The sequence below is a fragment of the Pleurodeles waltl genome, chromosome 3_1 (assembly GCF_031143425.1).
Source record: "Pleurodeles waltl isolate 20211129_DDA chromosome 3_1, aPleWal1.hap1.20221129, whole genome shotgun sequence".
Classification (NCBI taxonomy): domain Eukaryota; kingdom Metazoa; phylum Chordata; class Amphibia; order Caudata; family Salamandridae; genus Pleurodeles; species Pleurodeles waltl.
In genome coordinates this window covers 288,825,807-288,849,377 of record NC_090440.1, presented here as the reverse complement: position 1 = coordinate 288,849,377, position 23,571 = coordinate 288,825,807, and the positions used below count along the sequence as shown (strand labels likewise).

Genomic DNA, 23,571 nt, shown 5'->3' with positions numbered 1-23,571 from the left:
TAGATATTATCTGCTTCCAAATATATTTTCACTTACATGTGCTTTCTTACGTGGCAGGTTTTTTGGACCAAATGTCATATTGTTTCTTTTTTATGCTTGGGGAGATTAACTGATTTACTCAGAACCATGGGGATTTTTTGCTGAGCATTAATCAGCATTGGAAAAGCCATTAAGTCTTTAATTTGAAACTATTGTCTCTGCCACTGCCTTTTGTTTATACTGTACAGCATATAGCTTGCCGACTTTGGCAATGATTTGTAGCAATGCCGTATAGCAGTGTGATTGCTGTGCAGTATGGCTAAAAATAATAATACAACATCGCTGCGGCATGGACCTTGCCCTCCGGTCCATCCCTACAAAAATGGAGAACAGGGATGGATTGGTGCGCAAATCAAGAAAAACGAGTATATGAATCAAGAGGATGGCCCCGGAGATAAGAAAAGATATGGGGCCCATGGCTGGAGACACTGTCATAGACTGGCCGGAGACAATCACCTCTACACTCTACTGGGTTATTGGAGTTAAAGGAACATCTACACTCCCAGAGAAACTACACATACGAGTGAGACTGACACTAATGCATAAACGTGTATTGCCTTGTTCTGTCTGTACTAAATGTTTGGAAATGTATATCTTGGAAAACACTAAAAATTTGTTTATATAAAAATAATAATACAAAAAGGACTGTAACGCACCCAGTGCTAATACACTTAAAAAAAATAATTTAAAAAAAGCATTATCCCAGACTGCATCATAGCGCTTTTTAAAATTAGTTTTAGCCATGCTGCATAGTATTCGTGCTGCTGTAGCGCTTGGCTACAAAACACTGCCAAAGCCAATAGCTCTCACAGGCGAGCCCTATGGGCCTTGCTGGTGCTTCTTTAGCTAGCAGGATGGTCGCACAGTTTTATTCAATTAGCAAGAAGAAGTCCCAAACAACTGCTACTTTTTAATTTCTTTTATAGACCCACCCACCCTGTAACAAAGTTTAGAAAACCCAGGTGTGAGATTGCCCAGTGGACTGAATACACAACATAGCTCACATTTGTGGAGAAAATGTGGGCCCGCTGCATCTGTTTAAGTGATCTTATAAATGGGGGTTGTGGGTTTTAAGTGAGGGTGCTGGACTCTACCCAAAACAATGATCATATCAACATCAGTGGATATGATTTAATCACAAGGAGCCGTGATCCCTGTTGGACCTGGCCCTTTTATCAGGGTTATCCCTATTTGTTTTGGCATGTTTTTGTTGGCTTTAGGACGCTGGGCACTTTACCACTGCCAACCAGTGCTAAAGTGCATATGCTCTCTGTCTAAATTGTATTGGTGATTGTTTTTCCATTATTGGCATATATGATTTACTAGTAAGTCCCCAGTATAGGGCACCATGTGTGCAGAGGGCCTGTAAATCAAATGCTACTACTGGGCCTGCAGCACTGATTGTTCCACCCACACGGGTAGTCCTGTAAACATGTCTCAGACCTGTCACTGCAGTGCCTGCGTGGAAACTACCATTTCAACCTGGCAAGTGCACCGACTTGCTAGGGCCAAACCTTCCCTTTTACCGCATGTAAGTCACCCCCAAGGTATGTCCAAGGCAGCCCCATGGGCAGGGTGTAGTGTATTTAAAAGATAGGACATGTACTGGTGTGTTTTACATGTCCCGATAGTAAAATACTGTTTAATTTGTTTTTCATTATTGCAAGGCCTATCTCTCCCGTAGAGTAACATGGGGATTGCCTTGAAATATCTTTTAAGTGTGATTTCTGATTGGGAGCAGATTGAGGAATAGAGTTTGAGGTCTCTGAACTCACAATTTAAAAATCTCTCTCGTGGTGAAGTTGATGTTTAAATTGTAAGTTTGAAAATGCCACTTTTACAACGTCTGCATTTTGTTGCTTAACCATTCAGTGCCTCTGCTTGTCTGTGGAATACATGTCTGGATTAGGATGACAGTTGGGCTGTTTGTGAATTCACTCTAGACAGTCACACAAAGGGAGCTGAGGTGTTCACTACATATCTTGATGGGTCTTCCTGAGCTAGAGTGGTAGGAAAAGCTGACACTTGCACCTGAACAGGATTGTGCTTGTCCTCACACAAAGCAGTCTCCAACCCCCTAGAGTGTGTCTGGGACCAGGGCAGGAAAGGCAGGTTATTGTGCACTAAAAGACTTCTCTTTGAAGTTTGCCTACTTCAACGGCAGAAATGGGTGTAAGTACTGGACCTCTGACCCTACAAAGATGGAATCCTTCTGAACTGAGGACATTCTGCCAGGAAGAAGAGCTGAATGCTGTATGAGGGACTGTCACTCTGCCTGTTGCTTTGCTGTGCTGACCTGCTGCTTGCTGCCTCTGTGCTGGGGGTGAAAGGACTGGATTTTGCTTTCTACATCCTGCTTCCAACAGTTCTCCAAGGGCTTGGACTGAGCTTGCTTCCTGTTAAGTCTTGGGACATCAAAGACCTTATCTGCCAGCATCTGGGCTCTCTTGCTAATGGCCCTGACTTTCCAAGTGGTGCCAAATCCAGTTCCTGGGCCCTTGGGATTGAGTTCTGCTTCAACCAAGAAGAAACCAAGCACATCGACTCCGGAGCGATTCCAGAACAGGCATCGCTGTGGGACTCCTCACCGCTACCTGCACCGGAGCCGTGGTCCCGGTTGAGTGCAATAACCGCAACCAACGCGGAAGGCCCAATGCCTCTGCAGCATCCCAGAAGTCCCACCACAACGTGAGTCCGGAGTTCCGTGTCACCAACGACCATGACACCCGATTCCGCCACAGCACCTGTGGCCCCATGGTGTGATTGTGACACCACAAAGTCGACTTCTTGCATCTTGACCTGCTAGATTCATCAACCTGGCTGGGTGGTAAGGAACCGATGCCTTGCCACAGGATGACCTCCCCTACAACTGTAAGGAACCGATACCTCACCTCCCCGGCCTAGTAGTAAGGAAACAACTTCTCACCTCCCCAGCAGCAGTATGGAACCAACGTCTCACTGGCTCAAGGAACACCTCACCTCCCCCATGCAACGTATTTGTTTCCTCATTGTTTTTCAAGGTACTGTATCTGGGGCCCGTGCGACTCCGTCACCAGCCTGCACTCCCTCGTGAGTAGTGTCGGACTGTTGGGAACGACTCAGTCAAGATGTTGTGATAGTCCCAGTTGGAGCTATTGTGTTTCTAAACACTATACTAAGATTTAATCTTTAAAAATGTGTATCTTGACTTGTGTATGTTGGATTTATGTCGTCTTGGCCTTGTTTTACTCAAAAAAATATTGGCTATTTTATTTGGTGTGGAGTACTTTTGTGGCGTTTTCACCGTGTCTGTGTGTGTGCGCAGACAAATACTTACACATTGCCTCTGAGATAAGGCAGACTGCTAGTGCCAAGCTACCTTAAGGAGTGAGTAGGGATTATCTTAGCTGTGCGTTTGTAATGGAGGGAAAGATACAATGGGGAAAACACTGGCCCTCCACCTTTATGATGTGGGTTACTGGAAGACAGTTTATTTATCCACTTGAGAGGGAAGAGAAGCATGCATGACAGAGGGATTGAGAAGTAGCCTGCAATTCACATGAGGAGGAATCCATGCTGGGATGAAATTCACGATGATATCACCGATCACTGAAAAATGCTCTCTGGTGGAGGGGAGGGTTGAGTAACTAGGATACTGAATTAAGGAGGAGGGAGATGATGAGAGAGTGTAAGAGAGTGGAGTTAGACTTTTGGACCAGGTGAATACTGATGGGCAGTTGTTTTTATTCACTATTTGTGCTGAAAAAATTAAACACACAATCTATCCCAGATTAACCGCAAAGTCCGCAAGGCTTTCTCACAAGGAAGGTTACTTAATGTCCAAAGGGAGCAAGAGTAAAATCTTCATCTGTCAGTTTCAGCCATTTAACTACAGCAGATAGCCCAAGTTCAAAACAGTTATTCAGGAAGACTGTAGCAGACAACCATCAGCCTAATTGTGTCACTGATACAACAAAAGCTGTTTTTCTCATTGTTTTAATCTTTTCCAGTATCCAGGGAGAGCTGTAGTAGGAATACTATTCTCAGAAGAATTGAGGATGGAAATGTCTGTGCTTCCCCTTTTAAATGGTCAAACTGGAATACTCCTGACTGGTACATTTAACTTGCATACACGTTTCTAGTGTATGGTACAAAATTTACCCAGGGCCTGGAATTTAAATGCCACTAGTGGACTGCAGCACCACTGTGCCATCCACTATTGTGGCACAGCAAACATGGCTATGAGCCTACCATTGTAGTCTGATTAAACAGTGTAAAACCTGCAATTTGATTTGTAAAAATAAATTGTTTCACTGATCAAAACCTCCCTTTTAAATATTACTAAGCCATCTCTATGAAGACGTTACATCCCACATTGCACAGTCTACAGTATTTCAAAAGTGGGATATATAAATATTTGAAGTTAACATGACTTTACTGTGACTAGCACCTAAAAGGTATGTTGACTGTAGGAAGGCTTGTGGGCCCATAAGAAAAAAAGAGAACAGATTGAAACGCCCTAATACTGTATCTAAGAAAAGGGGATGGCTAGAAAAAAGAAAATATTGATATATTTATTAGAAATTCATTTACATGCTGAAGTCAAATTTTTAATAAATATTAAGACAAATTAACTTTTATAAAGTTACTTTTCCCAAGACTGAAGTTCCTGGAGGATTATTTACATTCCCTCTCCAACTTCTCCCAGCCAGTGATTCACAACTTGAAAACATGTGTGAATTACTTCCTAGCAGCAAACAATAGGCTGACCTGAATGGAGATGACTCTTCTGAACCTCACAGAATATGCAAGGTGGGGCTTTGAGTCACATTGTCACATTCTGCTTGACAGGTCAGCTGGGTTTACATATAACACCTGAGGCACACTTGAAAAGGTAGAGAACAGGATGCCAAGACAATTATTGTGAATTCACTCTCTGGTGCCTGGGGAGCTGTAAGGGCCGACTCAATTTTAAGTAGACCAAGACTCAATTTTCTGTATTTTTGCTAAATCAACATGTCTGCCTTTGACAGAGATGTTGTATGTCCTTATTGTTCCAGGAACTGTGAAAGTGTCAAGTCATTCAGATATAGGCATCAACAAAATACCAGACGCGACATCAGTCTGGAACAAGTGCCCTATTATCAAAATTTTGAAGTTCAATTCTCAATTTCAAGTTCAAACAAAAAATAACGGTCAAAATAGTATAGTCTGAATTGTTTTACTTTTACCTCATATGAATAAAGGAATGCGATTTAAACTAGCGTCTTGATGCTTATTTGAAGTTCAATTCTCAATTTTAAGTTCAAACAAAAAATAACAGTCAAAATAGTGTAGTCTGAATTGTTGTACTTTTACCTCATATGAATAAAGGAATGCGATATAAACTAGCGTCTTGATGCTTATTGATTAAATAAAACATTCCTAAGGTGATAATGCAATTTCTGTCTCAGATAAGATACAGTATAAAAGGGCTGCCACTTGACTATCTATGATAAGATGTCCTTCGCCCCAGATTGTCGCGAGCAAGATACTTCCAGACCAGAAAAAGATCCTGTCTGCCAGTGATGCTGCCGTCATACTGCACTTTCTACTGAAAAATGATATCCAGCCCGGAAGAAACTGATGCTGATGTCAAACAAGTGTTTGTCTTTCACAGGGTACACGGTCTCATTTACTCTGAATAATTACAGCGTTCTGCTATAAACAACGTATGGTGTGTGCTCTTCCTCCCTGAGAAAATCTAGCTTGAAATCATTCTACTTTCCATGCTCTCCTAGAGAAGCACATAAAAGAATGTTTTTAGATTACATTTTAACCATGTTAGAAATGTTCAATTTATTTTCATTATTCACAACTTAGATCTGTGCTGTTTTAATTGTCATCTGTGTGGTTATTGTAGATGTATTTAGCAACAGGGTGCACCTGTTGAAACAAATGCGCTTTTTTACTTAAAGTGTCTTTTTTTGTACATTGTGTGTGTGTGATGTGAGAGAATAATTGAGAAGAACGAAAAAAGTTTGTTTCGGATCACCACTGTGTCCCTGGATACCTATTTAGAGACTCTTAGTAACCCAGAAGCTTTGACGCCACTTCAAGCACGGTGCACCCATGGGTGTGAAAGCAAACTTTGTTGAGAGGAGGCAGAAACTCAATCTACACAACAGGAGGACTTTGCTTTTGTTCTACCAATCTTCTATCTTTGGGTTTATTGTGGACACTGTGGCTGCTCCAAACCAGATTTTAGTGTTAAATGCGTAGGGACAAAATGATCACCCTAGTACACACTCAAGCACACCTCCACACCCCCTAGAGCCCAGGGTTTGTGTAGCTGAAGACTTTCACCCCTTAAAAATGCCAAAAGTGGGTAGAGGTGGTCTGGGAACATTTATCCCATTGGTTAATGTGTATCCAGGAGTCATTCCCACCCACTAGCAAACACCAGGCATAAATGAGGCACCTTCAGGCAGCCATTTCAGAACACTGCTGGACCTGAGGAAGACCAGAAGAGGCCTGGTCTGCGGTCTGTGATCTGTGAGGAGCACAGACTGGACCTGCCCCATCTTGTACCCAGGACAAAGAAGTGGCTCCAAGGGTCAAAAGGCTGACCTCCCATTCAAGCTAAAGCAATACAAATAGCTAGAAGAGGACTTCTCTGCAACTGCCCAGCTGACCTGGAATGGCCCCTGCTGCTGGCCTTTGCCTGACACCCGAAGTAATTAATTTCATGCTCTAAGGATCTTTAAAAGTGTACTCTGGGGTGGATTGGGACCTAAAGGACAAAATCAGAAGGTAAAATGTTTGAACAGGACAAACCTAGTTGATGTAGCTGCCCCAAGCTCCATTTGGTCAGTCTCAACTACAAATAGGTCCTGGTCTACCACAACCAGTGACTATCTTTGGCATTTTGTGCATTTTGGCAGTATTTCTACTTAAACATTTAAAAATCCACATAACAGGTTCCCCTTATTGGATTTTTTTTCATTTTGGTATCCTTTTGTTTATTACATTGTACTCTACATATGTTTATAATTCAGTTTCGGATTTGTATTGTTTTGCATTTCAACTTTGCTACTGTTTTGGTACTGCATAAATCCTTTATACATTGCTCCAAATTAGCTTCTGAGGACTTGAGCTCAGGTTGATTTAGTGACTCTGAGGGTTCATCCTGACAAGGATTAAGATTATTCCCTGAGGTATGTAACAACCTACCAAAAATAATATTAAAATTTCTGACAGTTGTGCTGTTAGTCACAGAGACAAAGTATCAACAAGAGCAATGGTCTAAAGGTAGGGATAGATTACATCAATATTTTTGAAACATAGTGCTCAATACTGTCTTTCTGGATTAATTATTTACAAAAATGTATTGCAACTACCGTAATTATATTGCAAGGCAGACAATAACTCATTGGTGAATATATACAAAATACAAACTATTTACAACACAAGACATTACACACATAAAATTAAATTAAACACATAGAATTGAATTCACATTTTCATCTTGATTCAACTATGGCCAACATCTAGCTTCTCAAAGTCTTGTAGCTGACCATACCGTCAATAGAGGGTTGTGCCCAACAACCTTTCTTTGTAAAATACTGGTGGTCACAATTTCAAAATTCCGATAGTAATCCACTCTGTTGCGAAGATTATGATCTTCTCTATAAGCACTTTATGCGGACGGCCTTGATACCTCTCTGACAGGTTCATTAGAAAGAATTCATGATATGGAAGAAGTGCTTGTTTTCTTTAATTCACGCATAGGGCTATAAATATGCTGGTAAGTGCCCACAAAAAAAGAGAGGAATAACATCAATATGTTGCTATTAGCAGAGATAAGAACCCCTACATTGAATCAAACAGCCCGATGGGAAAAGCATATTCTTCACGATCCGTAAGTTAGGTTCTCACATGTACCATAAATGACACAGCTTTGACACCTCATAAGTAATTATTGCGTAAGCACACTTCATTTTAACCCAAAAGACAATAGTTACAATTCTAGTACCCAGTAAATGCTTTTTGGTGACTTGCATCAAGATGATGTTTACACATTATGATATCTGTTGATGACATGAAATACATTTTACCCTATGTGTTCCAGAAATAAGATGTTGTTTACAAAGACCAGTAGTATGGCTTTATGAGGAAGGGAGGGAGGGAGGGAAGGACGTATGAGTTGGGGAGGGTGATCTGGTCCCATGAGTAGGAGAGGGTGATTTGCTTTTGTTACCTGTTTACTGAATGAGATCCGTGTTTGCTATACTGACAAATAAACTGTCAATACACATGCATTTAAATCTTAAAATGAGTTCTTGCACTGAACGATTCGCTATGCAAAATGATCTGGAAAAAGCCCCAATGAAATACTCTAGCAAAATGGGCTCCAAAGAGAAAAGAGAGAGCAAGAGTGTGAAAATGGCTGGTAAGTGTGTGTGTGTATATTTGATAATAAATCATGTCCATGTATACAGTTTTAAACAATTCACTTTATACAGAACAATTTGTCACATTTTGAAATACATATCATTCTCTCTGAACGAATTTAGGAAACGGGATGCTAAGCAAAAATAAAATATTTATTTTGCTTTCTGTCTTGACACTTCTATCGTTAAAATACAAATGATCTATGAATTCCTCTGTAGCCATTCATTTTTATTCACATAATCTTAGCACCTGAAGTTAAATATTGACTTTAAAATTCATTGCATAAATTCATGTTCTTGCACTTAATTCCTCCTGCATGTATCATACTGAAGGAAGCTTTACATTATAGGCAATGAAAACATTCACATCTGCCAAAAGGCTACAGCCTTCGTCTTTGAAATTCTACTTCTCATTAGCTAAGGAAAGGATACAGAGACTAGCAACAATCAGCAGCTGAAACTTAATTCTCAATTTTTTCTGTTTTACTAGGAAAGATACCCACGCACATATAGTGGTTGCACATGTTTTAAAGGCCCAGAGAAGTGGTTCCCAACCATTTGACTTTTGTGGACCGAATCATTATTGGAATCCAGGGACCCCCCACTGAGTTATTACTGAAAGCCAGGGACCGCAGCTTAAACATTGTTGATGATTTGAAATGCAAAACAATACAAAAAAAATACAGAAACAAGCATTCAAACACACACAAATGATAAAACTTTTTTAAAATTTCCAAACATATATAAATAAAAAAATACATTTTAATAGAAAGTGTAGAGCTTTTGTAAATTCAACTGAGGCCAAACATCGTCCATACTACTTCTAATTGATGAACCTGCACTGCTCCCATGAATCAAACTGTGGATACTAATCTAATTTTAACCTCCAGTTTCAAATTCCTTGACATTTACAGTATGTTTTAAAATGTTAAATTGTACATTTTGCCAATTTATTTATATACACTTTATGAATCTGTTATGATTTAATTTTCTAAGAAGTTGCAGACCCCCCAAGGAGGTTTTGCGGACTCCCAGGGGTTCCCGGATCACAGGCTGGGAACCACTGGCCTAGAGTTAGCAATACAAAAACCATGTCAACTGTATTTGTTAAATTTGCTATTTAGCTTTCTCACTGATGTCAAGTATGCCTCAAGTCATGCAGTAGATGTGTAGGAAAGGATAGAAGAAGAATAAGAAGACCAACAAACCATACTTTGTAAAAGATGACCAACATGATAATTGCCCAGGGAACGGTGAACATGATAAACTAATGACAAAAACCATTTTTACTAAGGACAATAAAGCTGCCTCCCCTTAGCTTGCTATCATTATGTCAGTCGAACTGGCACCCAGGTAGAGTCTCTTGGTTGTGGCCAATTTAAATCCATATTACAAACTTATGGCAGTAAGACTGGAGGTCAAAGAACAGGTTGTGTCCAAATAGGCAGTGCAAAACAAGTCCTGATCCCTCACTTCTTTTAATGTGCCGAAATAATCTCAGAAGTTGAGAGGCTTTCTTAATTTTCCAGTACGATGAGTCACAACTGTGTTTAAGTGACCCAATATTTTATTGCTATAGCTGGTAATAGCTGGTATTTTTATGGATAAAATGACAGAAATTACCAGGATTTTTTTTCTTTTTAATAAATTGAAAAACAATGTCGAAATATCCCTTAAAACAGAATTTGCTAGGTCCAAAAACCTTACAAACAGAACCTAGGTGCCTAATGTAGAATTTAATAGATTAACAGCGCATATACAGTTTGGTTTATGTAGGAGACAGAGAGCGCCATAATGCATGTATAGCATATTATTAAACTTCATTTTCAGCAATCCATCTACTCGCTCTTTCAACACATTACCAATAGGCCATCCTGTCCAAAAATGTAGTGGTGCTTTCTGCTAAGCCTCAATTAAAAAAAAGACACATGGCGCAGGTGATGTTACTGATAAAGGTACAGAGTTAAATTTAAAAAAAAAAAAAGAAGATTTTCTTACCTTTAAGAAAATATACAAGTAAGTAGGCGCACTGCTCCTTTAAAAAAATACAATAAAATACCTGCCATCCTATTTACATAAAATCTTTTAATTTAGTGGAAAAACATCTATTAGAAAGCCTTCAGATTGTGATGGATAATGGTAGCAATGGGGCCCGCAAGACATGGTCGGCCTGAGGCAGGGAGGAGATAAAAGGGGAGCCCTCCCAAAAAGCAGGACCAAGGACAGCAGGTCCTGGTCCAGTCAAACCACAGCGGCAGCAGCGAAGAGGTGAATGGTTCTCCTGGGCCCCGGAGTATAGTGGCTGCACAGGCCCCTGGAGAAGTGCAGGAAGAGGCCCACAGGATACACCGGGAGGTGAGCCTCAGAGGGCCTGGTAAAACACCAAGTGCACAGGTAGCCGGAACGGAGGGGGGTGGGGAAGGGGGCGATGAACGGTGGCCCTGGTGAACACTGGAGGGCAGATCGACAGACAGCAGCGAAGCCGTTACAAAAGACAGACGGTGTGAAATAGGTGGATGGGATAATGGTGAAGGTCCACACTCCAAAATCCACGCTAATGAACAATTTGGACAGATACGCCGTGCACGTGGAGAGGCCGGGCTGGGGGGTGGGGGGGGCAGGACCGAGTGACAGAACCCTGGTTGGGGCCCTCATCAAGTTCGATAATGGCCACCATACAGGACATCTGGGGCTCCCTCTCCCCTCTGGAACTGAAATTAGACGTAGTTCAAATCAATGTCAATCTCCTTAGGGCAGAACACGATCTTGGAGAAAGTGGCCAGGGCAGAAACCCACATAGACGGCCTGTCCTGCTATTTGATTAAGTTTGACCAATGACTTTGTGTTTCACCACTGCGCATATTAGTTGCTCAATGTTCACCAGTAGCACATTATATGTTTTGTTCAGCCTAGCCGCCTATTGGCTTTGATATGGCATTAGCCATTACTTTCTGTATTCAATTTAGCCGCCTATTGGCTTTGACATTGCATTAGCCATGACATTCTGTATTCTGCCTATTGGCTTTGACATGCTGTATTCAGTTTAGCTGCCTATTGGCTTTGACATGATATTTGACATTGCATTTTGTATTCAGCTTAGCTGCCTATTGGCTTTGACATGATATTATACATTGCATTTTGTATTCAGCTCAGCTGCCTATGGGCTTTGACATGATATTAGACATTGCATTTTGTATTCAGCTCAGCTGCCTATTGGCTTTGACATGACATTAGACATTACATTTGATATTTAGGTTAGCTGCCTATTGCCTTTAACGTGGAGTTAGACATTACAGTTGAGAATCCAAGCTGTATTTTTCCAAGCTGTGTTTTGCCACAAGATGAACCAAGCTGTTTTCTTCTCATACTAGACTAGACCTGATAAGAGAGGGTACATCTGGAGTTTACCATCCTGCTCAAGCTTGGGAAGAGGAGCAGTCTAGGATATCTGGCCAGTCTCCAAAGGCTTGCGTAGTTTTCCCAGGTCTGAGAGGAGGGGGAACGCTGTTCTAAGGGTGGCTCACAGGCTTCAGAGGATTAGATTCGAATCTGCCTGACTTCGGACTGGAACTTGGCGCCAGTTGCCAGTATCCCGTGTGGGTAGATTATCTCTTTCTCGAGTTGACCAGGAGTCATCAACTTGCAGACCCTAGAAAGATGAAGCTGTAAATAGTTTCTCACACGGTGAAGTATTTGTTTTGCTTTGCATTCAATATCTTATAAATATAACCTGCTGTGTATATTGCAAACTGTGATATATTTTGTTTTCATTGAACGTGTGCTTGAAATCTATTAATTCGTCTCTTACGAACTTGTGGGTGGGGAAGAATTAACAACAATAAAAGTCTTCTTTGAACTCAGAAGTGCATTCTTGATATGTTCTGTAAGCTCTGAAAACGAGATAAGAAGGAAAGCAGAACACGGCCTGATGGCAACTACAAAACGTCTGGAAGAACAAGTCGGATCACTAACCAAGAGGAGTTCAGTAATGGAAGCCAAGCTGGGGGACCAGGAAGGGAGGTCCAGGAGAAACAACATGAGATTGGTGGGAGTAACAGAGGGCATGGAAGGCCAGAGCTGGACTTATTCGTAGAGGACCTGGTCCTGAATAAACTTAAGCCAAAACGACTCTCCAACTTCTTTTCGGTGGAGAGGGCACACAGGGTACCCATCCCTCTGCCAAAACCGGGGGCCCCGCCACGCATTATAGTAGCCAGGATCCTAGACTACAGGGACAGAGATGACATTCTGCGGGCTTTCAGATTGTTTAGGGATCTAAGCAGGACAATGCTGTCATCCACTTCTTCCCTGACTTTACCCTTAACCGAAAGAGCCAAAGGAAGAACTTTGAGGAAGCCAAAAAACCATTGAGGGTCAAGGAGATTAAGTACATGATGCTATTCCCGGCCCAGCTGCTAGTGGTGGCAGACGGCAGGACCTGGCTCTTCGGGTCCCCGGAGGAGGCATGGGACTGGCTAGAGGGCAGGAGTGACACGACCCGGTGCAGGGTGAAGTGCATCTCGCAGATAGGGGAAGGAACGGACTCTGGACAGTGTCTACGGGCATGACAACCAACAGATGTATGGAGGGAATCGTAGGTCAAATGCCTAGGTGAAATCCGCTCAGAGACACTATACAGACAGCGATACTTACACTCAGCGAGACATGTTACAGTTCGGGCGGCAGGCACTCTGCAAGTTGGGGTGATGGGCAATACCGGACCCACAGAGAAGGGTTCCTGGGGTGGGGGGGAGTTGGGGAAACAAAGTTTACTGTTTGCACCTTTGAGTGTAGTTATGTTTTTGGAGTCGAGTGGGTGGGCAATTTGGGTGGGCACAGCCCAGCTGGGAGAATTCAAGGCACTAGACTGGGAGAGGTAGAAGTGGGGCAAGCACTTCTGGCCCCAACATCTACAAAACACTGACAAATGGGTAGTCCTTCATGAAACCTGATCGTATGGTCTTGGAATGTCAATGGTCTGGGTAGCAGGATCAAACGCACACTAGTCATGCAGCATACAAAGCATCACACGCCAGACATAGTTCTGCTCCAGGAACACATCTCCGAGGGAATCACTTGATTTGATACATGCTCAGGGCTCACTCCGGGTAGACCACTGACTCCAGGGGGGGGGAGCATACTAGTTAAGAAATCGGCAGCCCTCACTATACACCAGGTAAGGCATGATAGCAATGGACGGTATATGGCACTGTCGGGAACCACACTCTGTGTGTGCTCTGTGTATCTACCCAGACAACTGCAGGAAGCGGCGCTCCCAGAGATAGAGGACCTACTCCTTCAGCTTCCCCCTGGGACCCTGATATTGGAGGTGACCTAAACATGACCATGGACGCAGGGATAGACAGGTTAGGGGGTCTAGAGGCTGGAGGAGGCAAGGGATTACTTTCTCAGTTTGCCGGGGCAATGGGTCTGTCTGATCTGTGGAGGGAAGGCAACCCACGCACAAGACAATACATATACTTCTCAGCAACTCATGGGAGCTTCTCCAGATTAGATTACATCTTCACACTGAGCACTCCGGCCCACCGGTTCCGGGATGCGGTCATTCATGCAAAGGGGATCGCCGGCCACTCACCGGTGGAGATCACATTGATGGGTCCAGTGTGAGACTTCACGCTACCCTGTCGCCTGGACACCTGGGGGTTGCAAAAGGCCACAGACAAACTGCGAGAAGGGGCGGTTCACTATTTTAAAGAAAATCGGGGCCCAGTACCCTCAGCAAGTACACTGTTGGAAGCCTTTAAGGTGGACCTCCGAGCGCAGGCATTAAGGGGGGCGGCAAGGAAAGAAACGTGGCTGCAGTTCGCAGCTATGGAGAGAGAGGTGATGGAGTTGGAGGGACTAGCCCTGTCATCCGGGGATCCAGAGGACCGGGATAAACAAACTGAGGCAGCAGGAGCTGAGGGCCCTGTTGGGATATCACGCCAGGAAATACACGGCAGCAGTCCACCGTCGACTGTACGAGGTCGGGAACAAAGCAGGTAAGTTGCTAGCGTGGCTGAAAAGGAGCGTAGAGAGCTCAAGCGGGGCTAAAGTTTGAAAATGCAGGGCATCTTCTGCAGACGTTGGGTGCAGGGATAGCAGAGACCTTTGCAGATTACTAGGTGGATTTATCCACCTCCAGATCAATCAATCAATCAACAAATATATTAAGCGCGCTACTCATCCAGTAAGGTCTCAAGGCGCTGTGGGGGGGGTGGGGGGAAATAAAGGGAGAGGTGCAGAGTTACTGGTCAAAAAGTCATGTTTTGATGTGTTTTCTGAAGGTCAGGAGGGCCTGGGTCTTGCGTAGGTTGGTGGGGTTGGAGTTCCAGGTCTTGGAGGCAAGGTAGGAGAAGGATCTTCCTCTGGAGGTGGTGCGAAGAATGCAGGGGACTGTGGCGAGGGCGAGGTCAGCCGATCGGAAGAGACTAGTGGGTGTGTGGAAGTTCACTCTTTCGTTGAGGGAGACTGGTCCAGTGTCGTGGAGGGATTTGTGGACGTTGGTGAGGATTTTGAAAGAGATCCTTTTGCTGATGGGTAGCCAGTGAAGGAGTCTGAGGTGGGCAGAGATGTGTTTGTGGTGTGGGAGGTTCAGGATGAGCCGTACGGCTGCGTTCTGGATCCGCTGGAGTTTCTGTTGAAGCTTGACTGAGGTACCAGCGTAAAGGGCGTTTCCGTAGTCTAGTCTGCTGCTGATGAGTGCATGGGTGACGGTTTTCCTGGTTTCTATGGGGATCCATTTGAAGGTCTTACACAGCATGCGGAGGGTGTTGAAACATGAGGAAGTTATAGAGTTGATTTGCTGGGTCATGAAGAAAGAGGAGTCTAAGATGATGGCGAGATTGTGTGCGTGGGTGGAGGGAGTTGGGGGTGGTCCTAGGGCAGTGGGCCACCAGGAGTCGTCCCATACTGTCCTGTTGGGGCCGAAGATGATGATTTTGGTTTTGTTGGAGTCGAGTTTGAGGTGGCTTGCTGTCATCCACTTGGCGGTGGCGAGGAGTCCGGCGTGGAGGTCTGTCTTGGCAGTGGTGGGGGTCCTGGGGAGGGAGATGACGAGCTGGGTGTCGTCTGCGTAGGATATGATGGTGATTCCGTGGGGGCGGAGGATGTTGGCGAGCGGGGCCATGTAAATGTTGAAGAGGGTAGGGCTGAGGGAGGACCCTTGGGGGACGCTGCAGATGATCTTGGTTGCTGGGGACTGGAGGGGGGGGGGTATGGTGAACTTTCTGGGCTCTTTCGGCAAGAAAGGAGGTGAGCCAGTCCAGGGCCTTGTGTCAGATTCCTGCATTGAAGAGGCGTGTTCGGAGAATTTGTGGCAGACAGTGTCGAAGGCTGCGGAGAGGTCCACGAGGATGAGTGCAACGGTCTCGCCCTTGTCAACTCTGGTTTCGATGTCGTCAGTGTAGGCAATGAGGGCGGTCTCAGTGCTGTGGTTCTTGCGGAATCCAGACTGGGACGTGTCAAGTGCGTTGTTTTCCTGAAGGAAGTGAGACAGGCGGTTCACTACCTTGACCTTGGCGGGGAAGGGAAGAAGAGAAATGGGGCGGTAGTTTGTGAGGTCATCCGGGTCTGCATTGGGTTTTTTGAGGCATGCTGTTACTTCAGCGTGTTTCCAGAAGTCCGGGAAGGTGGCGGTGTCGAAGGAGCTATTGATTACAAAGCAGAGCTGGGGAGCGATGATTGGGCTGGCCCTGTTGAAGATGTGATGGGGGCAGGGGTCCGTGGGGGAGCCCGAGTGGATGGAGTTCATGGTTGTTTCAGTTTCTTCATCGTTGGTAGGGGCCCAGGTGTGCAGATGGTTTGCGGGGGGGGGGGTGTTGTGTCATAGGTCATGTCGGTGGTGATGATGGTGGGTGCAGGTGGTGTAAAGCTGTTGTGTATGTCTAGAATTATGAGGTGGAAGTGGTTGGCGAGGGAGTTCCATAGATTTTGTGTGTGAGTGGGGTCGGTGTTGCAGGATTTGGGTTTGGTGAGCTCTTTGATGATTGTAAAGAGTTCCTTGCTGTTATGTGAGTTACTATCTATGCGTTCTTTGTAGTAAGCTCTTTGGTGGTTCTGATGAGTTGGTGATGTTTGCGTATGGTGGTTTTGAGATCCACTATGTCCACAGAGGATTGTACTGATCTTCTCTGGGACATCCAACTGCAGGCATTACAGGATGTCGATAGAGATGCTTTGGAGGGAGATTTGACGGAAGAGAAGGTGACCTGCGCCTTACAAGACCTTCAGTCAGGAAAGGCCCCGGGCCTAAATGGGATTCCAGTTGAACTGTATAAAGGGATGGCTAATATAATTGCCCGCCCACTATTAGAGATGTTCAGGGAGGCCAGGGGCTGCCTTCCAGCATACCAAAGAGCAGCGACGATCGTAGTAATACATAAGGAGGGTAAACCCCCGACAGCCTGCAGTTCCTATTGGCCCATCTCATTGTCAAATATGGAAGCAAAAGTACTGGCAAAAGTCTTGGCAAACAGACTTCACAGGATCATTGCGAAACTGGTACACCCGGACCAGTCCAGGCTCATGCCAGACCGAAACATGCGGCTTAACCTATGGCACCTGTATGGGGTACTACATATGACAGCTGATCCTTGGTCGAAACAGGTGGCATTAATGGCACTGGATGCCAAGATGGTGTTCGATTCACTAGATTGGAACTATATGTTTGCTGTCCTGGTGAGACTTGGCTTTGGACCAACGTTTTGTGCATGGGCCAAATTACTGTATACTTCTCCCATGGCACGTGTGAGGGTCAACTGAGTGGTGTCTAGGAAGTTCAAGTTGAGGAGGGGCACTCGTCAGGGGTGTCCCCTATCTCCTCTACTCTATCCTATGGAACCGCTGGCAGCTTGGATCTGCCAGGATCCACTGTCAGGGGGATACAGGTCCCAGATGGCTGGGAGGAGCGCATATCCCTCTATGGCGATGACATACTCCTATATGTCTCAAGGCCTTCCCTTACCATGGGCCGGCTGATGTACATTTTTAAGATCTTCGGAGAACATTCTGGCTACACTATAAACTGGTCAAAATAGGTGGTGTTCTCCCCCCTCTGAGGAGAGTTCCAGCCTCCCCTGGGATTGCAAGGCCGATGAAGAGCTTGACAGGAGAGGCCGTAAAAGCGCCATGTTGGTCCGGAGGGCATGTCCACTGGTAATGTACATTAAGTGATAAACGCCTACGAACAAACCCACTTTGCATTGGTGTACCCAACATTGCAAACCTTTTATTGCTTGTTTTTTTCTGGTTTGAATCAAAAACAATAAAAAGAAGTTTAAAAAAAGACAATGGTAGCCACGCAGAAATAGATACTAGTTTTGAAACATGTTGGTTGTATTTTAGCAGCATGGCTACACAGAAGAGTGATATGCAGCAACCAATTTGTTCATGATACTTGAAAAGTGAGTATACACACATTTTTGTCCTCTTGCAGTAAATGCCAAATTCTCTTAGTTGACAAAGGAAAGCAATGAAGGAACTCTCAGGACAGTGTTTCGCTATAAATACTAAATCATAGTGAAAACAGTCAATTAAAGAAATACTACTGTGTAATATTGTATACAAAAAAAGTACTCACTCTAAAGAAGATCTCTTCATTCCACTTCGGATTCAAAGTCTATATAAATACAAAAAAAAAGTAAGACTGCAATAAGGCATCTGAATTATGAATCACTTATTCAAATATAAAACTCAATATGTTTATAAAGAAAACATACACAAAAGCACACACCACCACCTATTTTACCCATCTCCAATGCGGATGTTCCATTAGTTTCACTTTGTCTCATTAGGTAGCATTATTGATCTATCCTGAAAGAATACTTACCATAGTTTGATTAAATGTTATGGGCAGTATCTGAATTATGTTGTTTATGAGATGTTACTAAAACTTTATAAAGCACACTACTGCCCACTGGCTCTGTTGGAGCTGCAACCTAGTCAGAAGCACATTCAGAAGATTACGACATCAATGAAAATGATTTTTAAATAACGTTTTCAGGTATTTCCTGTATTAAAAATGAGAAGAAATAGTTCCAGGTTTAAATGGTAAAGAGTTCCAGCAGCAGGGGCCAGTGCGTGCAGCTTAGGTTTGAATAAACTTAAGGTGCTGAATCAAAATAGCCTTGTAGAAACAGTTGCAATAAACAAGTCCATGTAGTAACAGTACCATAAAGGTGGCGTGGAAGCCATCCTGAGAGATATATGGGCCAATAAGCCACATTTTCTCACAGAAAACGTGTAAGATGCAGTGACAGAAGCAACCGGGAAGACCATTTGAAGAAAGAAATCAAGTATTACAGCTAACATAATGCGAAGGTTATGGGCATGTGCCAAAAACAGGGGGGACATAAGGAGGGTCAGCGATTGGAAATTATTCACCGCTAACTATAAAATGTTTTGGCTATGTTAGCTTTTAACCAGTGTTGGCTCATCCAGTCTCTTATAAACGATGAGCAACGCTGGAGAGTAAACTTCTCTATACAACAGCCACTTAATGTAAACAACAACTCTCGGCAGCATATGCTACAACGAAATAAATGAACGGATAATGGCAGCATGGGCTTTTTAATGTTTTTTACTGTGTAGCAACAGTACATAATTTGGTAAGAATGGTATGGAAAGAATTAATGAATACAGATTTGGGGGAAGGGGTGGTGAATAAAAACTATATATTTTTGGAATGCCTTCAAGAATCGGAGTTTAGGGCATCATTTAAACCACTCTGAATTCCTCATTACCCATAAAGCGACGTAATTCTCAGGAAGATTTTTGAAAAAGTATTTTTGCAGACACTGACTAGAAAGCCAGAAGAAGAGGCAAATTCAATAGATATTGCACGTCAGACTATTTGCATAACCACACTTCTCCTGAAAAAAAAAATTAACCCAAAAGTGTGTGTGGAGCCTATACCAGGGATAAGAAAAGCCTAAAACCAACTGTGGAAACCCCAATAAAAAAAAAGCTTTGAATTAGGTTGAATTTTGGGATATGGCTACAGCATTTGTGCCCAGGAGTCAGTCGGATCCCAAGAAACACTACCCACCCCAGAAATGTCTTAAAACTACATACTTCAGGGCGTACTGCATTGTGTGGCTTGGGTGGATACAACTACATTTTCACACCCAGAATGCCCTAAAAAAAATACGTTACTTAAAAAACAAAAACAGAATTCCCCTATATTTCAAATGAAAAACTTGGGATGAACATCAAAAGTCCCAACACTCAGTACTCCCAGACTTCTGCCAATACAAATGGCAAGGCACATGCATGGGTGGGGCTATTGTACTGGAAAGGAAACAGGCCAAAACTGTAACCATGTGACATCCGCGTACGGTCAAAAAAACATTTGTTTACATTTTACAGTTTTTTTTGTCTGAGGCTTAAAAGGGAAGACAAACACACTCATGTGTAAACAGACCGCTTCTGAATATGCTGATGGAGCACCATAAGAGGATTAAACCTTTCTTATCCTCTATAAGGAAGTGACTTATTGACTGAGGTGGATTGTAGTCCATCACAAGTAATAAAAACACCAACTTGTTAAGTCTAACACAGGTTTTCATTAATTTAAACCTGAGCTCAATCACTGGTAGCTATGGCACAGAGCAGACAAGTTTAACATAGAGAAAATCAAAACAGTTAAAAAGTCAAACACATAACTCTATAAAAATCCCTTTCCAATTTAAGAGAAAAAGTGCCAATATCAAGTACAAATTGTGTGTGAACAGGACCTAGGCATGATTTCAAGCCTATCACGACTCTCATAGGTCAAGTACGTTCACCCTGGTCAAAGTTTTCACCTTCTGACTTAGTCTCTGAAAAGGAACTCAAAATCTTTCAGCTCGGCAAGGTAGAAGGGTGCGTCCAGCGAAGTCCCTTCTAACTTGGATAGGCAGTAAGCGAGGTCCCCCTGAAGCTGTTGGGTGCAGCAAGCAATGTCAAATTTCGTACCCAGGGAAGCCCACTGATCAGCCAGATACTTTTGGTACCTTTTTGCACAGTCAAAATTTCTAGCTTGGAACTAAGTCTCTTTTTTATTTTTAGCTCTGAATCCTCCAGCAGGAGAAGGCAGCAGGCTGTATCTGAGAAAGATGCACTGAAGTCAGAAAGGCTTGTTGTGAAGGTCTGTTAAACTGGATTTTCAAACACTAATAAAAAGATCAGAGTGGGACCAAAATGATTTTCTTGCCCAGCGCTTGGTTCCTGGTCCTCCAGAGGAGTGGAAGGCCACAATATTTCTAAGTGCAAATGTTTCAGCGATTTCAGAGTAAGTCCCTTCTGGACACCACTAAGGTTCCCAGGAACAAAACGTAGCAGTCAGTCCTCACTCCACCAGATGCCACCAACAGGGTCCAATCCTCTTCCAGGTGCAACTGGCCACTCCAGGAAAAAGGCCTCTTACAGCTTTTGATGTCCCTGTAGGCACAAAGATAAGCCCACTAAACACTGGACTCTGCTTTTTTGGCCTGGGTACAAGTAGGAGCAGGTCCAGCCCTTCAGGTCTTCCCATAGGTTTCAGATAGCAAATTCAGTCCCCTACTGCTTTTCCGCAGTCTTCAAAGACCATTCAGTAGCCAGTGGGTGGGGCTGACTCCCAGACACTCCCTAACCAGGAAAAACTTCCTGGAGCAACTTTACCTATTTTAACAGTGCACCCAGTGTGCCATATTGCAAACTATCTCAGAGTGCAGTATCCTACAGGAAATCCAAGAAGACATAGCTCTTCTGCCCCTGAAGAGAGCGTGTGGATCAGCCAGATGTGTGTATATAGAAATTAGCAGTTTCCTCCCCCTCAGTTACTCTAAACTGGTTCTGGGACTGGCTTCCCCCTCCATTTGGCTGGTCCCCAATCAGCTACAGGGGGTTACCGTTACAAGTGACTGTGAATGGACAGGTCTCACCTTGGTCTCTTTGAAGCAAATTAAAATCCTGAACCCTCCTAGCTGCTCTACCAGGGGAACAGGTGTCACATACTTTACCCAAGCCCATCCTGTCAAGAAGCCACTGTCTCTGCTCTGGAAACAGTGTTCCATCTCATTAAGATCAAGCACTGGCTGGGGCAGCTGCTGGTACAGTAATGCAAATTAGCCTCCAGGAACTTCAGATAGGGAGAAAATAACATTCAATTAGTTACTTTTCCTAAGTATTTATATAAAAATCTACCTTCGTCTAATAAATATTAAAAATAGGGGTTGAACCGTTTCCCTAACTTTTTCAAAACCGTACTTAGAAAAATTAAACATTAGTGTTCACTTTAGTTTTCCTCATAGGACAGTCAATGCCTTCCACAGTGAAAATAGCTTTTGAGGGCTTGTCACCGTAGACATGCCAACATTACATTTTCAAATGTTCCACTCTCAAATACTAGACACCATATCTTGTGAGCTACAAGGGCTACTAAGGGGTGACATTAATGTTTAAAGGAAAGGTTTTTTTCCCCCTGTCAAAAGGGTTATTTGACAGGCCGAACTGCAGGTTGAAACAACAGCCACCATGCTACATTGATAGGCCTGAAGCCCTGTTTCCTTGGGTCGGGCTGCACAAAAATGAGGTGCATGGCCTCAAAACTCAGGAAGTTGGGTGGGGTCGCTCCAGGAAAAAAAAAAAAAACAATATCGGGGAAGCATGGTGTCAACCTTGGTTGGGCCTCCACAGGGGCACGGGGCCTGGAATGCCCATGCTCCCTTGTCTCGTTCACAGATTTGGACGGACGCATTGAAGTCTAAGGACTCCTTGACTTCTTGGACTTTTTGCTATGCAACTTACTTGACAACAAATTGAACTGGAACGGCGACCATCTAGTGCGGCTCCAAGAGCGGTATTAGGACCTTCCACGTCACCGGGATCTTGACTGTCGCACGGTCGTCCAATGCTGGGCGGCAAAGAGCTTGAGGGTATTCCTTTGGGTACATGACTCAGCAATTCTTGCAGCCCTCGAGTCATGGTCTTTCTCGAGGCACTATAGACAGACCAAATGGGGGTCTGTCACAGCCAGTCTCTTAGGGGCCCATCTCTATCCCACCAGGAGAAAGTATTTTTCTCAAAAAGTATTCGACAAAACACTAAACAAACCCAGTCAAAAAGTGACACAGGGGTAGCTCTTCACCGATCTGAGCTATCTGGCGTGAAAAGGAAAAAAACTGACATTAGGGCGCCAACGTGGTGCCTATGTAGGTACCAAATATACCACTTCTGGTTCAGACACTGCCAATAAGGAGCTGAACAACGCCACCTACTGACGTGCACTGGTACTGTTCGAAAATTTCTGGATCCATTCTGATGCCTGGGAATAATTCTGAGGTAAGGAATTTGCAACTAAAAGTCTATCAGATTTCCATTCTTTTCAGATGAAGCATGCCCATTGTGAATACATTGTTACTCTGTATTCACGTTCCAGCTTTGAAATCTCTGATTTTAATTTATCGAGCACTTCCCTCACTGTTTCCAGTACAGAAAGTTGAATCGAGCAGTTCTTCTGGACATAGACTCCAAATTATGTAATGAGATATACAAGCAGGGAAACTTAGTTTAAGCAGGACTGGAGAGTGATCTGACAGGGTTCAAGGAAGGTATCTGATATAGTGAACAAATCCCACCATGTCCCACATTCCCAAGCAACAGTCCAAGTTAGAACAGGATGAGTGTACTGCAAAGTGAAATGAATAATCCCTGACTGGGGTTAGGTAATATGAAAAATGTCCACCAGTTTATGTATTATTATATTAAATATCGTGATTCGGGTCTGATAATGTCTGTATGTACCTATACTAGTACCATTTATGTCCTGGAATAGGGTAGTGTAAAATCGTCAGCTGGCTGAGCAGATTAACCACAGTGATCCTAGCTGCAAATTCCACAAAGCAGGCAGGGTCATTAAAGTTGAGGTCATATACATTTATTTATGTGATATGCTAGTAACCAATATTTCCCTGTACAATAAAAGGTGCCTGTTTGGGTCTAAATCATATTTCCCTGCACAATATAAGGAGCCTGTTTTGGTCTAAATCAGTGTGTAAGGTCAAAATTGTACCCTCGCCTAACCAATATTGTAACCACAATGGAGAAAGCAGAGAATGAGAAGTAATGATAGGCGCTCCAACTGCCGGTAAAGTTACTG

At 43.6% G+C, this 23,571-nt stretch overlaps 1 protein-coding gene across 1 annotated transcript in view; it reads right to left on the bottom strand.

Annotated features, from left to right (window-relative positions):
• The window catches only part of NEDD4 (NEDD4 E3 ubiquitin protein ligase), a 1,239,834-nt gene that overhangs the window by 1,062,539 nt on the left and 153,724 nt on the right, over positions 1-23,571 (bottom strand). Inside the window, exon 4 of the mRNA XM_069222425.1 lies at positions 18,031-18,069. Coding sequence (XP_069078526.1) covers positions 18,031-18,069 — 39 coding nt within the window. The remainder of the gene's footprint in view (positions 1-18,030; positions 18,070-23,571) is intronic.